At 39.5% G+C, this 20,588-nt stretch overlaps 2 protein-coding genes across 10 annotated transcripts in view; both read right to left on the bottom strand.

Annotated features, from left to right (window-relative positions):
* unc13a (unc-13 homolog A (C. elegans)) overlaps positions 1-9,519 on the bottom strand; it is a 63,279-nt gene extending 53,760 nt beyond the window's left edge. For 2 of the 8 annotated variants that reach the window (XM_055013955.1, XM_055013961.1), the window contains exons 1-5: positions 9,093-9,518; positions 4,170-4,199; positions 3,967-4,066; positions 1,646-1,763; positions 195-318 (exon numbers count right to left, since the gene is read on the bottom strand). In XM_055013955.1, the coding sequence (XP_054869930.1) occupies positions 195-318; positions 1,646-1,763; positions 3,967-4,066; positions 4,170-4,199; positions 9,093-9,114 (394 nt within the window). In that variant the 5' untranslated portion in view covers positions 9,115-9,518. Of the gene's footprint in view, positions 1-194; positions 319-1,645; positions 1,764-3,966; positions 4,067-4,169; positions 4,200-9,092 lie in introns of all 8 variants that reach the window. The other 6 variants (XM_055013966.1, XM_055013970.1, XM_055013951.1 and 3 more) reach the window with 5 other exon arrangements.
* Positions 9,520-12,215: 2,696 nt separating this feature from the next.
* hmg20b (high mobility group 20B) lies at positions 12,216-20,388 on the bottom strand. 2 transcript variants are annotated; one of them, XM_035952300.2, is made up of 9 exons: positions 20,247-20,388; positions 19,862-20,000; positions 17,653-17,853; positions 17,150-17,270; positions 16,922-16,971; positions 16,763-16,829; positions 16,412-16,627; positions 15,963-16,095; positions 12,216-12,896 (listed from the first exon to the last, which is right to left on the bottom strand). In XM_035952300.2, exons 1-9 carry the CDS (start codon positions 20,354-20,356, stop codon positions 12,884-12,886), a joined length of 1,050 nt encoding a protein of 349 aa, XP_035808193.2. In that variant the 5' UTR covers positions 20,357-20,388; the 3' UTR covers positions 12,216-12,883. The 2 variants fall into 2 exon arrangements, with proteins under 2 accessions (XP_035808193.2, XP_023134873.2); XM_023279105.3 differs by having other exon boundaries at positions 16,922-16,974; positions 20,247-20,387.
* Between the last annotated feature and the right edge of the window lie 200 nt (positions 20,389-20,588).

Here is a 20,588-nt window from a genome sequence, read left to right as displayed (position 1 = left end):
ATTAAAAGCTAATGAATCTTGTGCCGAAACTATTTACCTAACTACTGTTTCCAAAGTCAAGAATCAACTTTCTAGTAGAGGTAGTATTGTAGTACTGGCACTAGTCCTAGTGGTAGCAGTAGAAGGAGTGTTAGAAGTAGAGGAGAGAATAAAGCACAAAGTTCATAGATAAAATTTATGATAAGAGGCCAAACCTAGCGGCAGTTCAAAGCGTGTATCCAGCAGCAGCCTGTGAAAGGTTGGATCTTTGGTTCCACAGATCTCATTCTCAGCCATGATCACATTGGAGTCCAGAGTCAACCACTGACCTGGACCCTCCTGGAGGATGGAGAGAAATGCTACTGCATCAATACATACTGCATGATAAATGTCTTTTGGTATATGTTTGTGTTTTATTCCCAGGCTGATTGTAGACATTGGATTAGCTTTTCAGATCACAATACTTATAACAAGCATTCATTACCTTGAAAAAATCTGACTCTGTATCTGGATGTAATGTACGCCTTTATGCAGACGACAGTTTTGTACTGTAGTGCAGATAGTATAGATTCTGTGGTCAAAGCCCTTCAGAGTAACAAATTGTGCTCAATAAGCACATATTTTTACCAGTCACCGATGTAATGATCTCTGCTATGAGGGAACAAATACAGAAGACTTTTAGCGTGCAAATATCTCAAGAATTGGATCAATGAGAGGCCAACTTTTAAATATCACCCGTCCAAACTGGTGACAGAAACTACAGAAAAAATGTCTTTTACAGGAATAAATCATGTTTCCCACTGCATTGTGGAGGAAAAGCTTATTAAGGCAGATTTTCTCTAAATACAGAACTATAGTGACATTTTATACATGCATGCATCAGCAGTGTCTCCTCAGTCCTTGGACTTTGTTTATCTGTCTGCATCGAGATTAAACACTGCTGATACTTAAAATCATCGCTGTGAGCTCTATGCCAAGGTTGGGTGGTCTTTTCCAGAAAGGCATAAAAAACACTAGATTTTACTCATTTATATGTCTCTTACTGGGTTTTCCCCTGTTTATATTACTTCATTGCTGTCTTTTACTGTGCCATACACACCACACAATGATTGGATTAAGATGCAGGTGCCGACTGTTTTCCTGAGCTTGGAAGACTGAGCTTAACTCGCTGTGCACCTGTAACCTGGAATAACCTGCAGAATTTTCTAAAACTTGACTCATTTTTATGCTTTGGGCAATTCAAGTTTTTGTGTTTCATCTTATTCTAATTTATTTGTGTGTCTGCGTCTTATATTTTCTGCACTGTGAATGAGCTCTCCATGCCTCAGTGTACTCTGAATTAAAATATACAATTTAATGAATATAAAAGTAACACGTACACAAACAAACCAAAACCACTTTAAATACAATACATTGCTGAGACTCTTAATCACTTCAATAGTGAAAAAAAATGTCAAAGCACTCTCCAGTTCTCATGTAATGGCCTGAATTAAAGCAGCAACCAAAAGCAAGTCATTTGTTTTTATAATCCGTGTGTTGATCCATATGAGATTAAATAATTGCATTAATTTATTACTCCATCTGGGATATTTGGTGTACATGTGCAGTCAGTGTAGCCAATGAAACCTAAGGTCTTGGCCAGAGAGAAGAAAGGGAGGAGTTGTACCTCGTTGGACTGCCGTATGTTGCGCAGGGGGATCCATAAGGTGCCCACCATGGTGTCCCAGATCAGCCCTTTATTCCACACCTCCACTGTGAGGCCCAGATCCAGGCGGTTTATTTCACTGTTTGGCACAAAGAGGAAGTGGCAAGATAAGAAAAAGAGGATAAATAAACTGGGAAAATACAGAGGAGAAAAGAAAGCGTGAAATAATATGGAATATTATAAAGAGCTTAGTGGAGACACGGTTGCACACAGAGCCACGAGGAGCTGCTTCAAATCTGGTGATGGATATGCACCATGATTCAATCTACTGTGGGAAATGAGTCATTCAGCATGAAGATGGAAAAGAGTAGGTGATTGTCAACAAGGCTGCCGGCAATATATAAGAGACAGCACAGATAAGACAACAGTGGGGACTGTCTTTATTTCTGTATGACAAACAACAGTGAACTCAGTGGCTTCGTTTTCCCAAGCAGCAGCACATAACGACAGGACTAACGAGGATTTGTAGTGCGCCTACATATCAGACTGGCAGATTATCAGCTCACTATGCATCTCTCACCATTGAACAGTTTCTCTTTCTGACTTAAATGAATCTAAACCTAATAATATCCACGGCTTTGATATGAAAATGTGTCTTTCTGCATCCTTGGGATCTGAGGAAGTAATGAGGCTGAATGGCGTTCTGCTCCAAAAAAAGGAAAAAGAAGGAGAGAGGTGCTGATGTTTAATTTTTTTATTTAGTTTAATGCTGCAGTTGTAGCAGATTAAACAAAAACAGAAGGATAACAAGACAAGAAAGTTTAGTCATTTGGCACTTATACTGTTGTGTTGATGTTTTGGAGTCAAAAGGTGTCGATGAAGCTTGAATAGGGAGAAACCCTCTTGTCTGGATGTATGAACTCTGCTGGAGCAGCTCAAACACCAGCAGAGGTGTTATTTCACCCCTGTCGTTCCACAAAGGGAGAGAGAGTCAAAAATAACCCCTTTTAGGAAATATAAATGTCACAGCTGACCCAGCTGCCTTGAGTTGCACAGCGTCTGTGTGCTGTCGAGCTGAAACCCCGAGGTGACATCTCTGTTCATGTGTAACAACAGTATCCATTCTTTATTTAAATGCTCTCCCTGGCTGTTCGTTTCAGTCCCAAAGACTCATCTCTGTGTATTAAAGTGAAATATTTAGTAGTTTAAGCCTGCTTTAATATGCTAACTCCACACTGCTGCACAGATCTATGAAGCCCCTGCTTCTCTCTATACCCGCTGGTTGCAGCTCGAGCACACCGACTCCCCGACCACTCTGCCTAAAAACTGCAAAACAACTCTACGCTACGACTAATTCAGCCATGCATGCTCAAAATGGAAACTGATTTTGAAGAAAAAGAATATCACTGAAAGCCCCACCCTGCAATTTGAAGGGATTGTTGTCCTAGGTTTGCTATGTATGACACCCAAGAAGTCTAAATCCAGATTTTTTGAGCATCTTTGTCATTGTAGAAGGGGAAAATGCTAAGATATGGTGCTAAGTGCTTGTTTTGCTCATGCTGTCTTCCAGCATATTAAAAAAAACAGTATGGAAATGTTAACAATGTAAAAATAGCTGATTTTCATTAAAGAGGTCTTTAAAACTAATAATTTGAAATTACTCGTGTCAATATGGACTATTGGATTTAATCTGCCAACTAATATTAACACTAGACTTATTTTTTGAAACAATGTCAAACACATCACAATTTTACTATGCTTGCATGATAGAGTATGGTAAAAAGATGCATTCAAACTAAAAAGCTAAACAGATGACTTTATACTTTGGGGAATATTGTACCAATTTAGCATTGCACTCAGAAAACCAGGGCTGTGCAGAGAACGTCAGAGGGGCACAAGGGGGTACACTGAGCAAATTTCAAAGCTCATAGATCAACATAATCTGGTGAATTATAGCAACCCTCTTCAATATAAATGTTCACCAGAACCACTATTGTATTTTTGTTGCAGAACTGATGCCCTCTGAGTTTGCTGAGCTTAAATTAGACAGATATATAAGTTAGTTAAAGTAAAACTACATAGTTAGCTGCAAGTGGGTGTGTTATACTCGTAGCAGCTGATGTAGCCTTGTACCACAAAGGTCTAGTAAGCTCACTTTATTTCAGCTCCATAACTGAAAATTAAATCTGTTTCAAACTTGTTGTCTTTAGCCCCAAGCAACAAGTCATAAATAATTTTTAGAACTGACCCCACTTTGGACAGTTTACACAAGTGGATTTACAGAGGAGAGGCATGCTGAAATAAAGGAAGCAGAAGATGCAAAAAGAGCAAGAAGCACTCACAACATGAAGTCCTGCTCCCAGCATGGCTGACTGCCGCGCACAGCGATGGTTGTGCTCTTGACATTCTGCACCTTCAGGGTCACGTATGTGTTAAATTTCTCTGTGAGAAGTAAAATGCAAACATGGCCGGTTATGCCGCTGTGTGTTTACATTCAACAGTAAAAGGTTTGGTAAATGGATCATCTTCACGGGTCACGACTCACCTTGGGGTCCATCAAGCTTGCCTTTCTTCACTGCAAACAAATGGGGAAAAAAAGGCAGGAAATTAGTATTCTTAGCCTGACAAGGGTTCCCATTTACATACTGCAAACTCAGTGAATCTACAAAGGGGTTTTCTGAGGTCTGTGCTTGCAGTGTCATGTGACCACAGTCCAGGCATTCCTCTGCTCGTGTGCATGAAAGTATGGTTGGCTGGTGATTGACAGCAGTCTGGCATTTTAGGAGGAGGGTGGGAGGTCTGCAATTCTCAGCCTGGGACTTCTCTGTGGTCTTTGGGCACAATGCCAGAATCTCACTATGAAAGACTGCATCCGTTGAGCAGGACACGTCAGGAGAGCCAGAAGGATGGTTAGTGCAGGTAAAAAAGCCAGGTAGGAGAGCGACCACATGCCTCATCCTCTCTGAATGATGCATGTGTGTGTACTCCTTCATGGTTGTCAGTCGGCTGATGGATAAAAGACTGAGCGGTGCTTCAGCTTTACTAACACAATAGACAAGGCTCTGCTGAGGTGCCCCTGCAAGCTCCTCCACACAGGCTCCTCTGGAGGTACCAGCCTGACTTTTAAAGCCACGGTGACGTCAAAAGCTTATTCATTATTCATTCAGTCTTGCACCCTGCCGATGCCCATCATCCCCATGTTCAGTAGGGAGATATTAAAATTCAGAGCTCTGGTATTTAATCCCTGCTGACTGCCTCTATTCACTGATGTTACATTTAAGGACAGAAATACAGGGAGTGTTCATAATTTAAAATCTTTATGTGTGAACAGCTGCAAGAGGATGGTGTTTATAATAGAGGGAGATAAATACAACAGATTAGAAATCAGGGTTGCAAAATGCATGATTGCAAAGAAATACAATTCTGAGTCATTTTCTTAGTCAGTGGCAGCAGAGCAGGCATGAAAATCATTGTGGACAAATTGTCTTCTAAAAATAGCATCACCCCATAAAAACCCCTGGGATAATTCTTATCACTTTATGATTGTTCTGATTCACGAGGCAGGTGTGAGCGTTGAGGTGAAGCATGTGTTCCAACCTCAATGTAAAATCCTGATATTTCAGCAGCTGACAGGGCAGAGGAATAAGACAGGTTCATTTCCACGGAGGCACCTAGCATCTATTTGAGAAAGATGTGCGCTTTTGAATAAACAGTAATTAACAGATGCACCTCGGCTGCACCCTCGCCAACACTTTCTCTCCCTCACGCTGTCCTCTCCTCCTCGCCGTCAGCCAGCCATCAGTCCTCTCTCACTCAATCACTCGCTCCTACAAGCTGCCCCTGCCATGTGGCAAGTAATGCACGTGTGCTGCCTTTCCATCTCTTTCTCTCGTGCTCCATTAATCTCTCTGTGGAGCCGGATGCGGGCAGAGTGAGCTGCATCCCCAACACTAAAAATAACCACTTCAGTGTGACAGTGGGGGGTGCTGGAAAGAGGGGAGTGGTGAGTGTATGTGTGCTGGGGTGGGGTGGGGTGGGGGGGTTTCTTGCTCTGAGGCGTAAGACTAAACCAACATTGCTGCATTTAGAGCACAGAGGAAAGAGTGAAGGGGAGTAAGTGGAAAAACAGCAAAATATAAAAGGAGCGTTGCATATTTTCTGCAAACTCTCGGCAGAAAATGTTGAGTCGCTGCCACAGCAATTGCAGGATTTCATTTTTGCTTTCTTTGCTGAGAAATTTTAGACAAACACATTCAGTCATGCCATGGCCCACAGAAGCTAAAGAGGCCTATTTTTAAAAAAATATATATTTCTTGAAATTTTCCTATTATAAAGCTTTCAAAAGGAACACACTTCAGAGCAATTATACTGACACCATCAACAATATAAACCTGTAGCCTTGTAGGAAATAAAAATGTGAAAAATATGACCAGAAAAGGGGAAAATTGAAAAACAGCTACCAAGTGTAAGGGCTCATTGCAGCAGCGTGTCCCTGAATGCCTCGAAAAATTCAGTCACACATACCTGCAGTACACCTAAGAGAATATATTAACCATATGACAGCTGTAAAAGTATGCAGTGGTCATCAATGATTGAATATTCCTTCTAAACACACCTAACTAAAACCTGCAACATGAATGACAGTGAAAAATGTACAAACTGCACCCTTTTGCCACTGTGTCTTTCAGAATATGTAAGAAATAGTACATATACAGTAGACAATATACTCGATCTACATAGGGATAGGATATACAGAATCAGGATGATTAGCTACAGAATTTGAATGCTTTGTATTGCAGTTGCTCTTTGCTCCAGACTCCTAGCAACGCCAGTCGTTATTACAGTAATGCAGCGGTGTGTTCATAAAGAGACAGAACTGGCCAAAGACGGTGTGGAGCTACATTATATTCATTTCGTTGTGATTGCTTATGTGAAAATGTTTCTTCTCTAATGATGTGGGGTGGCTCGGTGGTGCAGAGCTTAGCAGCGACTAGACCTTTCTGAGTGGAGTTTGCATGTTTTATCCTCCGCTATATGGGCTTTGTAAAGGTGTTCTGGCTTTGTCCTACAAGCCAAAGACGTTAAAATTGGCTCTAGGTGTGAATATGAGTGCGCATGGTTGTCTGTCTGTGTTAGCCCAGTGATGGACTAGTGACACGTTCAGGGTGCCTCTCATCCAATATCAGCAGGCTCCAGACCCTCGTGACCTTCTACAGCAGCTGGATAGATGAATAAATGATCTGAATTGATTTAAGATTATAGTAATAAATGGATGCTAATAGATGATACTAAGCTTGTCTGTCATGCTGCCCTCTTTTTTAAAGTTATAACACATAAATTGGCATCCCTCTACAGGATGTGACAGTCAGGATGTTTGCCAGGTTTGCTCACTCAGCTTTAGTGGCACAGTCCATCATTCCACCGTCTACATCTAACACCATGAGACATGCAAGTAGAGTTTGCACACATGAGTACCACACAACTGTTGCAGCCCAGGAAGAACAGGCATATACTTAGCCTCTTTTATTTCTCCTTTTCTTACAAAGGAAAAATACATAGTATCAATATAAACCTTCGCTGCAGGCCTGCAACAGTGTGTAGAAACCAAATAGAAAATGCCAGCAGAGGCCTAAAATACCATTGGGGTTGCTATGCCAACAAAGCTTCAGGACATAAAGGGACCACCACCGAGCCAGAATCTCAATCCTGACATCTGTGCAATCAGCTCCAGCACTGGTGTCAACAGCATAGCAGCCTCTTCACAAACACTACAAGCCTGCTGCCGAATGTGACGAAGAAGCTTGAGGGAATCACTTTTTTCATCTTTTCACTCCTGCTCTCTCCGTTTAAAAAAAACCCAAAGAACGGGCACCACATTTATAAAGTGTCTCAGAAATGAACCGAGTGCATGCCACAAATCTGGATAAAATTTGGAGAAATTGAGAACTGTTGCAACTAGGAAAGCTCCAATTCAGCGAGGATTATAAAGAGTTGCTTCTCTGTACAAACCTGTTTGAGAGGGTTCAGGAAATGATAGATAACAGAACACAGACGTGCACACATTACTATCAGCCATTAAAATAAATATTTGATTCATTAAATCTGCAGTTCAAGCGTCTCTCACAGCTGGGACTGCGTTTATTATTCAGTTTTTCCTGCAAGAAATTACTGTTCCTCCACCAACCAGGCCTTGGAATGTGCTTTACCGGCATAAATTTCAGTTTACAGTGTTGTTGTAAAACACACGGAGAAGTTATCCTTGCTAGGAGGCAGCAGAAAACTACTACTACTAAGTTAAATTCCTCTCATGTCTCAAATGGAGATAACTTTTTAGAGGGATGTGGGGATGACCACGAGAATTGCAATTTGGACATTTGCACAATCCATCCCCACATTTTCCACCTGGACAGTTAAGCAGGCTAGTTTAAGTTACACCTGATAGCAAAGGGCATTGATTTGGGTAATTTAGATTTGATAAATGGACATCTTTTGCTCTAAATTTGAGGAAAACCCCAGAAGAAAGTGAAAAGCTAACCAAGCAAAGCCAACCTCTGATATGAACACAAGCCTACTCTAACCATAAATGCTCACTTTAACAGCAACAACATGACAGTTCAGTGCATAACCCATAAATATAAGCCACTGTATGTCATTTGGGTGCTACTTAAAACATCATGGACAACACTATGATCGAAAAATGACAAACATATCATCAGCAACTGAAGGAAGCCAGCAGTGTTGTTAGATTCTGGGCGTGTTTTTCCAGTAGGAAACCAGGAAATCATCAGAGGAATCTTGTTAAAATGAAGCAAACTCTGGTGGATCGATTATTAAGAGAAACAGGAATATTGTACAGAGTCACGTGGCTTTAAAAAAAATCCTACTGTAAAGAAATCCAGCAGGCTGCACACGCCTTTCTTTTTCTCGCTCCGGGAAATTACGCACGAAAACTGACATGTCTGGTTTCCAAACGAGACAGTTATTAAGCAAAAAAAAAAATGCCTTTCTATGAAATGAGAAACAAAAAACTCCACACAGGGCCAAGGAGAGAGTGGATTACATCTTGCTTTTACTATGTTTGACAGAAGCTGCCAGGAGCATACACCTACTCCACAAATCGATCCGGTTGTAGCGGTGCCAGGTTTGAGTAAAAACGAGCCTGAGCTGTCATCAAGGACGGCAGTAGTGCAAGATTTCTGCATGAATCATAGCGAAGAACACATAAGAAATACAAAAAATCTACTAGAGGTGATGGGAAATATTTACCTTATAATGGATTTGCATTAAACTGCAATTAACGCTCCTTATAGAGGATGATTTTCTACAATATTTGCAGCATCACAGGTAAATCCTCTTTTAAAAAGGCTGTAAAAATACTATTCAAACTGCCGGGCGAGAAAAAAAGCACAGCTAGTCGTGCCAAGACATGGATTGGTAGGTTTTTTTTTTTTTTTTTTAAATCTCTTACCTCCAACACACAGCAATGACATTTCTTATAGTCCAGCTTCTTCACCAGCTTCCTTATTGGCTGAGCTAATCTGTGCAAATATACAGTCCGGGGGGATGAGCGGCAGGAGCGGGCTGGAGATGGAGAAGCCTGCCGTCGGTGGAGTGAGCAGCACCGGGGCCCGCCAGGGTTCGTTGCACCGCTCAGGAATCAGAGTCTTCGAACTTGGAGAGTAAATATAGCCGCAGTCCGCTCGGTGTCTCTTTTTTTAAGGCGAGTCTGAGTGAATCTGAGACTCTATTCTCCCCCCCTAGTTCGGCTCTCACCTCTCCGGTCTCCAACACTCAGCCATCTTGTTCAGCTTCAGCACCACCGCTGCGTGGACAGCTCCGCCCGTGACGTCACAGCGCGTGTTGATGGTGTGGATGGTGGGGTGGGACTGTGGAGGGTGTGGGCGTCTCACAGGCCACTTTATCAGCTTCTGTCTACATATTTTTAAAAACGTATTACCTCCTAAATTCTCACAAATGATGCACTCAAACACCATCAAATTATTAACATATGGATACAGATTTATGTCATGTTGTCCAGCCATGTCAAGGAAACACTAAAAATCCATCCTAATTCATCATATTTTTTTTAGAAGAATTGCTGCTCAACCATCTTTGATTTTCCTGAAACTTTTACAAATGACTATTTATTAAGATATCTGAGAGATTTTATTTTGATGTATCAAGCACTTTTCGAGATAAGAACAAAGACTAAAAGTAGCATTTCAGCAGCTTTTTTTGTATTGAAATTTGAGTTTAAGTTTGAACAACAGTGACAGTTATTTATCATCATGTTATTGATTCGGATTCTGCAATACTGGACAAGGTGAGTTAAAACATGAAAAAAATGAAACAATCATGAAAAGTCCCACCTTTAAACATGAATTAAAAAAATATGCAGTTTCTTGATATATCAAATACTTTCCCAGAAACGAGAAAATGCTTTTTTTTCTTCCACACATTGATGTTTGAGGCTACGCTTGAACGACAGTATCTCAGTAACTATTGAAGATAAAAGCCTGAAAGTTTCACTGTTATTTCTCACAATCTTATTCAGATTCTGCAAAATACTGTACGAGTAGACAAAGTAATCATTGATTATAGGTGCGTTAAAATTGGAAAAAATAATTGAACCAGTGATGAAGTCCCATGTTTGAGCACACGATAATAAACAAAAAATTAACGATGAAGTCAACTAATGATATTTTCTGGATCATATGTATTTGCATATCACAATCAAAAAGGAAAACAAAACAGAATATTTCTAAATATGAAATACTAAGTCATGAAAGTTATTTTTGTTGACGTTTCATAATTGATCAAGCTGGTATGAACACAAAAACATAAATATTGACGGATAACCTAATCCAAGCAGAGGAGGTTTCTGAAGTTTCAAAATGCTTTGCCAAATATAACTGTGGACCATTAAATAAAGTATTGGTAATTGGTAGTCATGAAAAGTAAATGATATATCAAGATAAAATTTCACATTTGCCATTATAAAAATTGATAGATTATGATTAATAAAGCGTCAAACAAGTCAGAGATGGTTGAGCAGAGGAACCTCAATGAACAACAGGAAAATAGTTGCTTGGAAATGAGTCAGACTTCTCTACACGAAGAGTCGGTTATAAAGCAAAGAAGAGTCTCTTATACTACACTGCTTCAGCTTACTTTGGAGTTGCATGCTTGTTTAAACAAAAAAAAATGAGGAGGGAATGCTGCTGTACACGAGTGATGAAGTGGCTTAGGTAAGACACTTGACTGGAAGCAGATCAACGGTCAAGGCTTAAATTTGCAGAATATTGAAAAATAGATAAGATTGTCAGGAATTATTTGATTACCTCCAGTGAAGATCAAATTTTAGACCACGTTAATGTGTTTGTACTGTGTTTTTCATATACCAGAAGAGGTATCATGAACAAAATTGGCAGACAACTCCATAGCTGTGTTTCTACTTTCAGAATTCACACATTTCATATGTAACAAACCTAAGGAATCAATCATGTAGGTGGTCAGGGTGAAGCTTTGTGCATCATTATTCTTCTTTAGAACCAGTTTCCAGTTAGAACTTGCATTGTATAGCTGAATTACTCCAATATTACACCTTGCTGTTGAGTAGCACAAAGTTTTACAGCATTTGAGCAGAGGTGCAGGTGAGCCGGTGTGCTGAGCTGCAGCGAGTGCAGAGGGGTGGATGGAGAAAGGGGTAGAGACTTCATATTTCTACACATTCTTCAGGATATATACGGTATAGAGTTGCATCTATACCATTGTAAACCAGGAAGGCGTTATTTTCATCTACATAAACTGATAAACACAGAGATTATCTTCTTGAGGGGTTAAATCAACAATCCAGTCTTGAACCTTTGAGCCTTGGTCTAACTATAGGTCCTACCTGCAAAATCTGACCCAGGCTCAGCCATTAAACTGTGATGCATACTTACCACAGGCCTGTCTACGATCATCCTAAAAACGACGACAAAAATCAAAAGCCACACTTGGTCCAGGACTGAAAAAGCATGTATGGACCAGCAGCTCCCCCTGTTGGGAAACACTGTTCTCTGCATCATTACAGTGTCATTTAAAAATCCTAGTTTTACCTTGTGTGGTACCTGGCTGGGGTTGCACAGTGGTGTAGTGGTTAGCACTTTCGCCTTGCAGCTAGAAGATCCCTGGTTCGCATCCCAGCCTTCCCGGGATCTTTCTGAGTTTGCATGTTCTCCCTGTGCATGCATGGGTTTTCTCCGGGTACTCCAGCTTCCTCCCACAAAAACATGCTGAGGTTAACTGATGATTCTAAATTGCCCGTAGGTATGAATGTGAGTGTGACTGTTTGTCTGTATATGTAGCCCTGTGATAGACTGGAGACCTGTCCAGGGTGTCCCCTGCCTTCACCCCAAGTCAGCTGAGATAGACTCCAGCACCTCCCGTGACCTTAATGAGGATTGAGCGGTGTATAGATGATGGATGGATGGCATCTAGCTGTGTAGGTTCAATAAGTTGCTTTATAATTTGATTTAAACTCAAGATTTTTTAAATAATTGCACTGGTTTCACAACAACTTTAAAAAGCAAAATTGCACACATTCCTCTTTTGTTGGAAATAGCATTTTCAGTATGGTTTAATGAACATTTGAAAAAAATACAAATATACTTCACAAATATATAATCTGACAGCATTTGAAACTATTTGCCCATTCCACAACCTGGCATTATCAATGTAAATTCAAACACATATACCCCAACATTTAATTTTTACCCCTTCCAGTTTTATTTCATGCATTCTAAATAATACTACATACACATCCCCCACCCACCACATGCCAAATGGCATTTACTGTAAACTGATAATTAGGCTTGCTGTATTGGACATGTCGTGGACCTGTAGATAACTGCTGATACAAAGCTACATAATAAGGTTAGAGTCAATCCAAATTTACTTAAGGCAGCTCTGAAGGGTAAATTACACTGTATTTGGTGAAAACCTGAACTGTATAAACCCTTGACGCTGCCACACATTTGTACATTCATAAAACTAACGTGTAGGAATACACATATTCTGCAGAATACACATATTCCTAAACGATAGGCATGTAGACATGGACTGTGTGTGCTGTTTTGAAGTGTTTGTACCCTTTTCCGTTGCTGGTCTTCTCATGCCTACATGCTCTGTTGAATGGCACTGACTTGAGCTAATACCACCAAGCCTGTCATGTGTCCCTCTGATCCAAGAACGAGTGGGTCTCTGCCTGGAGTATCCTCATAACTTCTCACTGACACGGAATGAAAACATGCAGTTAGAAAAAAAGAATATTATTGTCATATTAATATTAAGATAAATTTAAAGTGCTGTGTCTGAAATCACTCATATAGTGGACACTCAATATTTTATGTAGTAATGTGCAGTAAATAATCATCATTTTATCACCGACAGTGAGTCTCATAGCTCTAATGCAGGGGTGTCAAACATGCGGCCTGCGGGCCAAAATCAGCCCACCAGAGGGTCCAATCCAGCACTCAGGATGACTTTGTAAAGTGTAAAAAATACAGAGAAGACAGTAACTGCAATTTGTATATTTGTAAAACTATAAATTTTAAATACTTCCCAGACCATGACAAGTTGTTTTGATCATAAAATAAAATACTAGATTGCTCTTCTGTCATTTTGTGTCTCATTTTTGTAATATTCTGTTTTGTTTTTGTTTTTTTGTCTTTTTCCTGTCTGACTTTTACCGTTTGTCTCATGTTTTTGCCATTTTGTGTTCCGTTTTGTCTTGCTTATGTTTTTTGTCTTATTTCTGTAATTTTGCGTTTTGCTTTATTCATTGTTTTGGGTATTGTTTTTGTCATTTCATTTCCCGTTTTTGTTAAATTTTGTCTCGTTTGTGTCCATTTTTTTGTTGCTTTTTAACTTTGTCCCTTTTTTGTCTAATTTTTTGTCTCTTTTTTTATTGTTTCATGTCATTTGTCTCATTTTTTGTCATTTTGTTTCTCGCTTTTGTTATTATGTGTCTCATTTTTGTAATATTTTGTCTTGTTTTGTTGTCTTTTTTAATTAAAATACTGTATCGTTCAGTTCCAGATAGCTGTGACTAAATGTTCTGTTCCTTTGTAGACACACTGTGGTCTGGAAGTTGGAATGTGTAAATGATAAACTGAGGCTGCATGTTGTTGAAATTGAATTTGTTTTTCTTAACAAATTTCATTTTGCTAATAATATTTTGTAAAAAGATGGTTCCTTAAATGTGAACATTTCAGAATGTACTTTTTTCCACTAAAACAAAGGAAAAATTTGGAATTGTGGTTATTCATAGGTTATTATGTTATGATTTTACTGGTCAGGGACACTTGAGTTCAAACTGAGCTGTATGTGGAACCTGAACTAAAATGAGCTTGACACCCCTGCTCTAATGCTTTCATCTACATAATGTGCCACGCAGAAAGTAATGCCCATGCCATGAACACTACTTTTTTTTGTTCCACTGTATCATGTCTAAAGGCACTCAAATAAAACGGCAAGTGGTAAATGCAGAGCGCTACATGGTAGTTAAGGACTGATTTCAGCCGTAGTCTTGGGGCGCTTGAATTGTGAAATATACATGAGCAATAAGGCTGATTAAGTTGAACAATGTGCTCATTTTAAAGGAATGCTTAGACATTTTGGAAACTATGCTGATTTGCTTTCTGAACGAGCAGATTGACACAACTCTCAGGTTTGTGTGGGAGATACGTAACTGGAGCCAGCAGCCAGTCAACTTAGTTTGCTTCAAGTCTTTTAAAGGCGCTGTATGTAAGTATTCTATTTTTAAGTTAAGTTACTGCTAACCAGCTAACCCTGACCTGCCTCATATTACGTTTCCCTGTGGTGGTCCTTGATGCCATTGGTGGTTAGACTCCAACTCCACCACCTTGGACTGCATTGGCAAAGGTATTTGGATATTTCGTCACAAGGAAATTTTACAGTGTCCTTGTTTTGCTCTGTGTCTCAGTGAGCGTAGCAGCACATGAATAAGCTTGCTACGTGCTGCAGGTTGTGGTTGAGTAGTCTGGTTTTGCAAGGCCATTCTGTAGAACTTAATGGTCTGGCTGCATCACACATCTTGCTACAGGGGGAAAATGCTCTGACTTGTGCACATTTCTTTAAATCAAACACAATCACCATAAGGGGGGGCTATAGAAAAAATGAGGCTTCTGTATTTCTTCAAAATAATGAGAGCTGGAATTGTTTGGGTGAAACACTTGCATGTAGGGAGTCAAGTACAGTCATTAAAATGGGTAGTCCACCAGAAAAAAGTAGCAGGACTGGCTGACTGCACAATTCATCTTCAAATTTTCAGTGTGGTGGGTTGCTAGCCCGGGGTTGTTATTGTTGTTTCCTGTCATGAAGAAAGGACAAAAAGGCCCGAAATGAGTGGCCAGTGGCAGGCTTATACCAGCAAAGTGCATCCGGTGAGTCAGACTTGGAGAGTTGGAGTGGCCCTCCAGCTCTGCTATGACTCCATGTGCGGGACAAGAGACTCATGGGAGAAGCAGCTGAATGACATGGAGAACTGCCACAACAAGCAAACTAGGCAGCATTTATGTACAGAAACACGAGACAGGCCGAGGTAGGGCTAGGTAGCTAGCAGTGAATACATTTTAAAAGTAAATTATTGATATAAAACACCCGTCAATATCGAAAACTAATACATTATATTAAGCTTGCTTGCTGTACTGGCAGCAGCTTCGTATTTATGCATGAACTTAACAGCTGTGTCTACACAGGAGGTGTAGTGTGAACAGGTTGAGCAACATTCAGACACTGTATTAAGTTATTGAAATGTAGACGCCTGCATTTTGGCATCGCTCAAAACCAAACACACTATCAGTGTACTTGCAGTAAAAAATTAACTCTTATATTGTCTTTGTAAGCTACCTACCTAAGTTTGCTCCATGACCCTGCTGCCAACATAGCACAAACACTGCCTAGCCCAAGTTCACAGAAGGTTTACTGTAATAATACTGTAGGATTCACAAACACTGCAGTAGATAGCACAAATAAATTTTAACTCAAAACAATTCACCAGTAAAGAAAAGAAAAACTATGTTGCGCCTAATTTGTTAATTTTGTTCCACTGCACTGAAGTGTAAAGACAATATTCTAGCAAACAACTGCAAAAAGAGGGTATTGTTTGAACCATGTTTAACAGGTATAACCTTCTGCTGGAAAAGATTACAGTGGACACATCTGATACTATATTTAAGCAAGGTGACGGATAGCAAGTACGCTGCCTCAGAGTTGTCAATCTTCTATTTTCATGTTCCATCCTATTAGGCTGAGTGTGGGAAATAAAAGTTACCTGTCCAGATGAGAGAGGACCTCACAAAGTTGGTTGAGCAGAGCGCGGTGTTTGTGGGGGTTTCCCTCGAGAACTCCACTGAGACGACTCAGGTACGAGTCCAGGTTTCCAAGAGATGCTGTCTCACCTGTACCTGTTCAGAATAAACACTAATTAAACAAACCCACACATATCCTTGAGTATTGTTATTTGATCTTCTTATGGAAAATATTGTTGAATTTAAGCACCGACAATTCCAATGAGATTCCAGGCTGCATTAATAAACACTCACATTCCAAAGTCAAACAGTCACACCAATTAAAAGGCTAATGATGGTGATATATTTTCAATGACACATGAAACACAACTGCACATGAAAATGATAGAAAGGAAATCTATCTCCTATTATACGGGAGCATTACTATCCATTCTTTCCTTCTGTGACTAAGTAAAGCCAGTGAAATCCTGACCTGGTAGGGGAACTGATGAGAGACTATTGACCAGTGTGTGTTTAATAGCCAGCAAGTGTTGGTGAAGAGCTTGGGTTCGCTTCTCGTCCTGCCCCAGTTCAGCCTCCAGGCGCTCTTTAGCATTGTACATGTCCTTAATGTGCCGCTGCAGCACTGCATTCTGCTCCTCAAACTCGATGTTGGCCTTACGAAGCCGCCGCAATTCAGCCTCTCGAGCTGAAAATGAGTGAAAAAAATGTTGAACAGGAGTGCAAGATGGTGATACTGAATATTACTACCTTTCTATGTGCATTTTTGTTTTACTTGTGATATGATAGAATGATCGTTTCTTGTTGTCAGTTTCTCTGTTACCTTTGTTCTGATCGAGGAACTCCTCTGTGAAAATGGGGATGTCAAACCTGCTAGAGAGGTCAGAGGCCTAAACAGAAATGATCAGAAAATAGACATGTTGGCTCCAAGTTTGTGTGGAAATTACAAAGCACAATGACAAGGTACTGGAATGTCACATACCTTTGTTAAAGATGACCCTGAGCTAGTACTGAAGATGACTGATGGAGTGTCTTCTGAAAGAGAGAAAGATATAAACCTTATATTAAGATCACATGGTAAAGAGTAATGCTACACAAATATAGGTTGCTGTTTGGGCTGGTACTGTGGTGCTTTATTTAGATTCAACAACTGATATAAATACACATGCATGAGCAGTAATCAACCGAAAAAAAACATGACTAGTGTCACCTTTTTTGATCCTCTTGTCTTGTATCTTAGCACTGGTGATCTGATAGGCCTCAGTCTGCTGATATTCCTTCAGTTCCTGGGCGTACTGCATTTTCTCTCGTTCTGCTTCGTCCAGATAGCGCTGGTAGCACACAAATAATATTGTGAAATTTTACTGACGGAGAAATTGTGTGTCGCTTAAAAAGAGACCCTCAGTTATTTAAAGTGTGTTTTAGAAAATGGTCCAGTAGAACATTTCGGCAAAATTTCACAACCATTTTGCTGAAAAGAACAGCACTGTGGAGAAATCTATTTCATCTTATTAAGCCACATACTTAAATATCAGTAACATCTTTAAAAGAAGAAGACAAACGATGCTCTTCAAAATTTTTAAATGTGATCGATGTTGATATTGTGGACAAAAGCCTAACTGGCCCAAAGTTAAAGCACCATTAAATGCCTATTTCTCACAGTTTCATGATGTACTGAACTAACTGTATGTATGGAAACCTGAAAATAGCTACCTGTTTGTCATTCGGGGCTAATCGTGTCCACTCTGCTCCAAGTCTCTTAGTGATTTCTGGGAAAGGTAAGTCGGGGTATCGTGCCCGCATATGTTCTCTTCGTTCATTCAGGAAGCGGACATATCCTGTTACAGGTGCCTTGGGACCATTTGGTAGCACCTTCTTTCTTTTCTTTCCCTTTGGCCAGCCTCTCTTCTTAGGCTGCAGAGAGACAAAACAACACTCTAAGAAAGAAACAGTCATCTGCACCGCTCCTCTTTGTTTAGTAGACAACTCCCATAACACAGCTACATAGTTGGGTGGCAGCAGGAGATTATTTTCATAATCAGTTAAACTACGCTGGTGCTTATCTGTGTTATCTTGTTGAGGAGAGGACTTCAAATTGCTTGCATTGTCCAACTAACACTCCAAAACTCAAAGATATTCAATTTACCACCTTAGAAGACTAAGACAATCAACACATTTTCATATATGAAAACATGACTTTTCACATCTTTGCTTAAAAGATAATGCAGACAATTTGTCAGTGATCAGTATTTTTTAGTTTTTTTTGTTGAATAACTAAGTGATGGTCTAAGCTTCAGCTTCACTACACACACCTTCATATACAAAAAGCTGCCTGTAATAAATCCTACTCTAATGAAGATAACAGTGCTTGGGTTTTGTTGAAACAGATAAATGGAAATACTGTCTTCCAGGATTCCCTGGAAGATGAAATGTGTTGTCTCAGTTGGACCTTCCCTGCTAAATAAAGGATGAATAAATACACATTATGAAGTCTGTAGCTTATGCTGCTGTTGAATTTAATTGCACAAGACTTACAAATATGTATTTTCTACTAATTTTCTATTTCATTTAATTATTCTGCCTGTCTTTGTTGCTTTGTTTCTATCATTTAACTCAACTAATATCATAATGTTGCCATTACAGGGTGTTTTTCAGGCTCAGGCAACCGTACCTGTGTAAATAAAAAGTTTCCAGCCAATTGGTCAAGTTCATTCATCAAAGCTCTGACGTCCAAGTTTCAGTGAATGCAACTACTAGGGTGTCTCAGTGAAAGTGAAAGCAGCATGGATGACTGGCTGTGTGGCTGTCCACAAATGTCACAGTAAGTGTTAAGGACACAGTTTAAAGCCTTTAGTTAATAAGAGACCTAAAAATGACCGTTTACAGGATACAACACAACACAGCAATAGCTTCTGTAATTACAATTAGAATCTACTTCTGACATGGAGACAGGATCAATCACAATCTAACATTAAATGACACACTGTACTTTCCTTCATCTCAGACAGCAGAGTGGTGAAAAACAGAGTCACGGTCTATCAGCTGCATGTAAACCGTTTGTTACAGCTGAATCCTGAGCTCTGTCACAACCGGATTTCATTTGACTGCAAACGTCTGATCAGTTTACAAGATTCAAAATATTTTTCTGTCATACCAAGTCTTTTTATTGGGGAGATTTGGCTGTGTCATGGCTGTATATTTGCAGCAGTAACATTATAATGAATAGAATGCATTACAGAAGGCGATGTGAACTACCAAGATATGACAACAGAACTGAGTAAAAATGAAATCACATTTTATTGCACCATAAGTTGCTGTTGTCTGTGAAATTAGCAGCACACAATGGACAGAACTGAAACTACTGAAATACTGTTTATGTGTGAGATTATGTGTGATATATATATATATATATATATATATATATATATATATATATATATATAGATAGATAGATAGATAGATAGATAGATAGATATGTATGTATATACACATATTTAATACGTGTTTTATACAGTTGTTCGTTGTTTGTTATACTATGCTGTTTTTGTTTTTTTTTGGAAGTGCCAACAAAGTTTTGTTGCAGAAATGCAATGACAATTAATATCCTTGAATTCTTGAAACCTTAGATACACACCGTTTTCAACTCCCTTCTACTCTGTATTTGAAACTGTAATCTTTCTGGTGGCATTTCTGCATTACTATATTTATTAGAAAGGGCTTTTATATATTTAGATATATAGGTGTACATTACTTAAGGCCCTGTAATTCACCAAATAAAATGGTAACTTGGTGAACTGGTGAACAGAATCAGTGTTTCTGCTTACTGTTTAATCAATTTTTGAGCTGTAAAACTTAACATCCTTCTAAGGAAGTACAATTGAAGCATTTCACAGCCCATGTCTATGGTGGTGGGATGCATCACCTCATCCTGTGGGGGATCCGCTGTGTGTGAAGCTTTGGGCTGCTGGGATGCATCACTCTGCTCTTGTTTGATGCCTCCCATGATCGACAAAGCGTGAAAATGAATCTCAATCCGTTGGACTTCTTCCGTGGGATGAAGTCTGCGTAGAATAAAACGAGAGAAATTGTAAATTTCATCATTAATTCACCGGCAGGGACGCCGCTTGTTAAGCTAACCTCCCTGCTAGCAGCTCGCTGTGGCTAACTGTTCGCCGTTCACACACACGCGCGCACACACAACGGAAAAAAATCCACATAAAACCGTAAAACAAACTGTCTACTCCTCTTGTGTGAAATAATACAAGCAAAATATATATTTCCAGATTTTAAAAAAAATGATTACTTACTTGAGACAATGACAATTATTATAAATTATTTCTACTTTTTGGATGATCGTTTTATTACTCTCACGATAATGAATCCTTCGGCCAAACAGGAAGAGAAGTCTAACTCTCATCTGATTGGTCGAGAGGGAGACTCCTGATTGGTTGGTTGAAGAGGCTCCTCAATCCCCTCCTCCACTCATAAACCAGGCTGCAATGCACTCAATAACAACAACAACAACAACAACAACAACAACAACAACAACAACAACAATAATAATAACAATAACAATAATAATAATAATAATAATAATAATAATAATAATAATAATAATAATAATAATAATAATAATAACCAGAGAAGCA

Source organism: Amphiprion ocellaris, chromosome 2, assembly GCF_022539595.1.
Source record: "Amphiprion ocellaris isolate individual 3 ecotype Okinawa chromosome 2, ASM2253959v1, whole genome shotgun sequence".
In the NCBI taxonomy this organism is placed as follows: domain Eukaryota; kingdom Metazoa; phylum Chordata; class Actinopteri; family Pomacentridae; genus Amphiprion; species Amphiprion ocellaris.
Note: the sequence above shows the minus strand (reverse complement) of the source record. Positions and strands in the feature narration are given on the sequence as shown.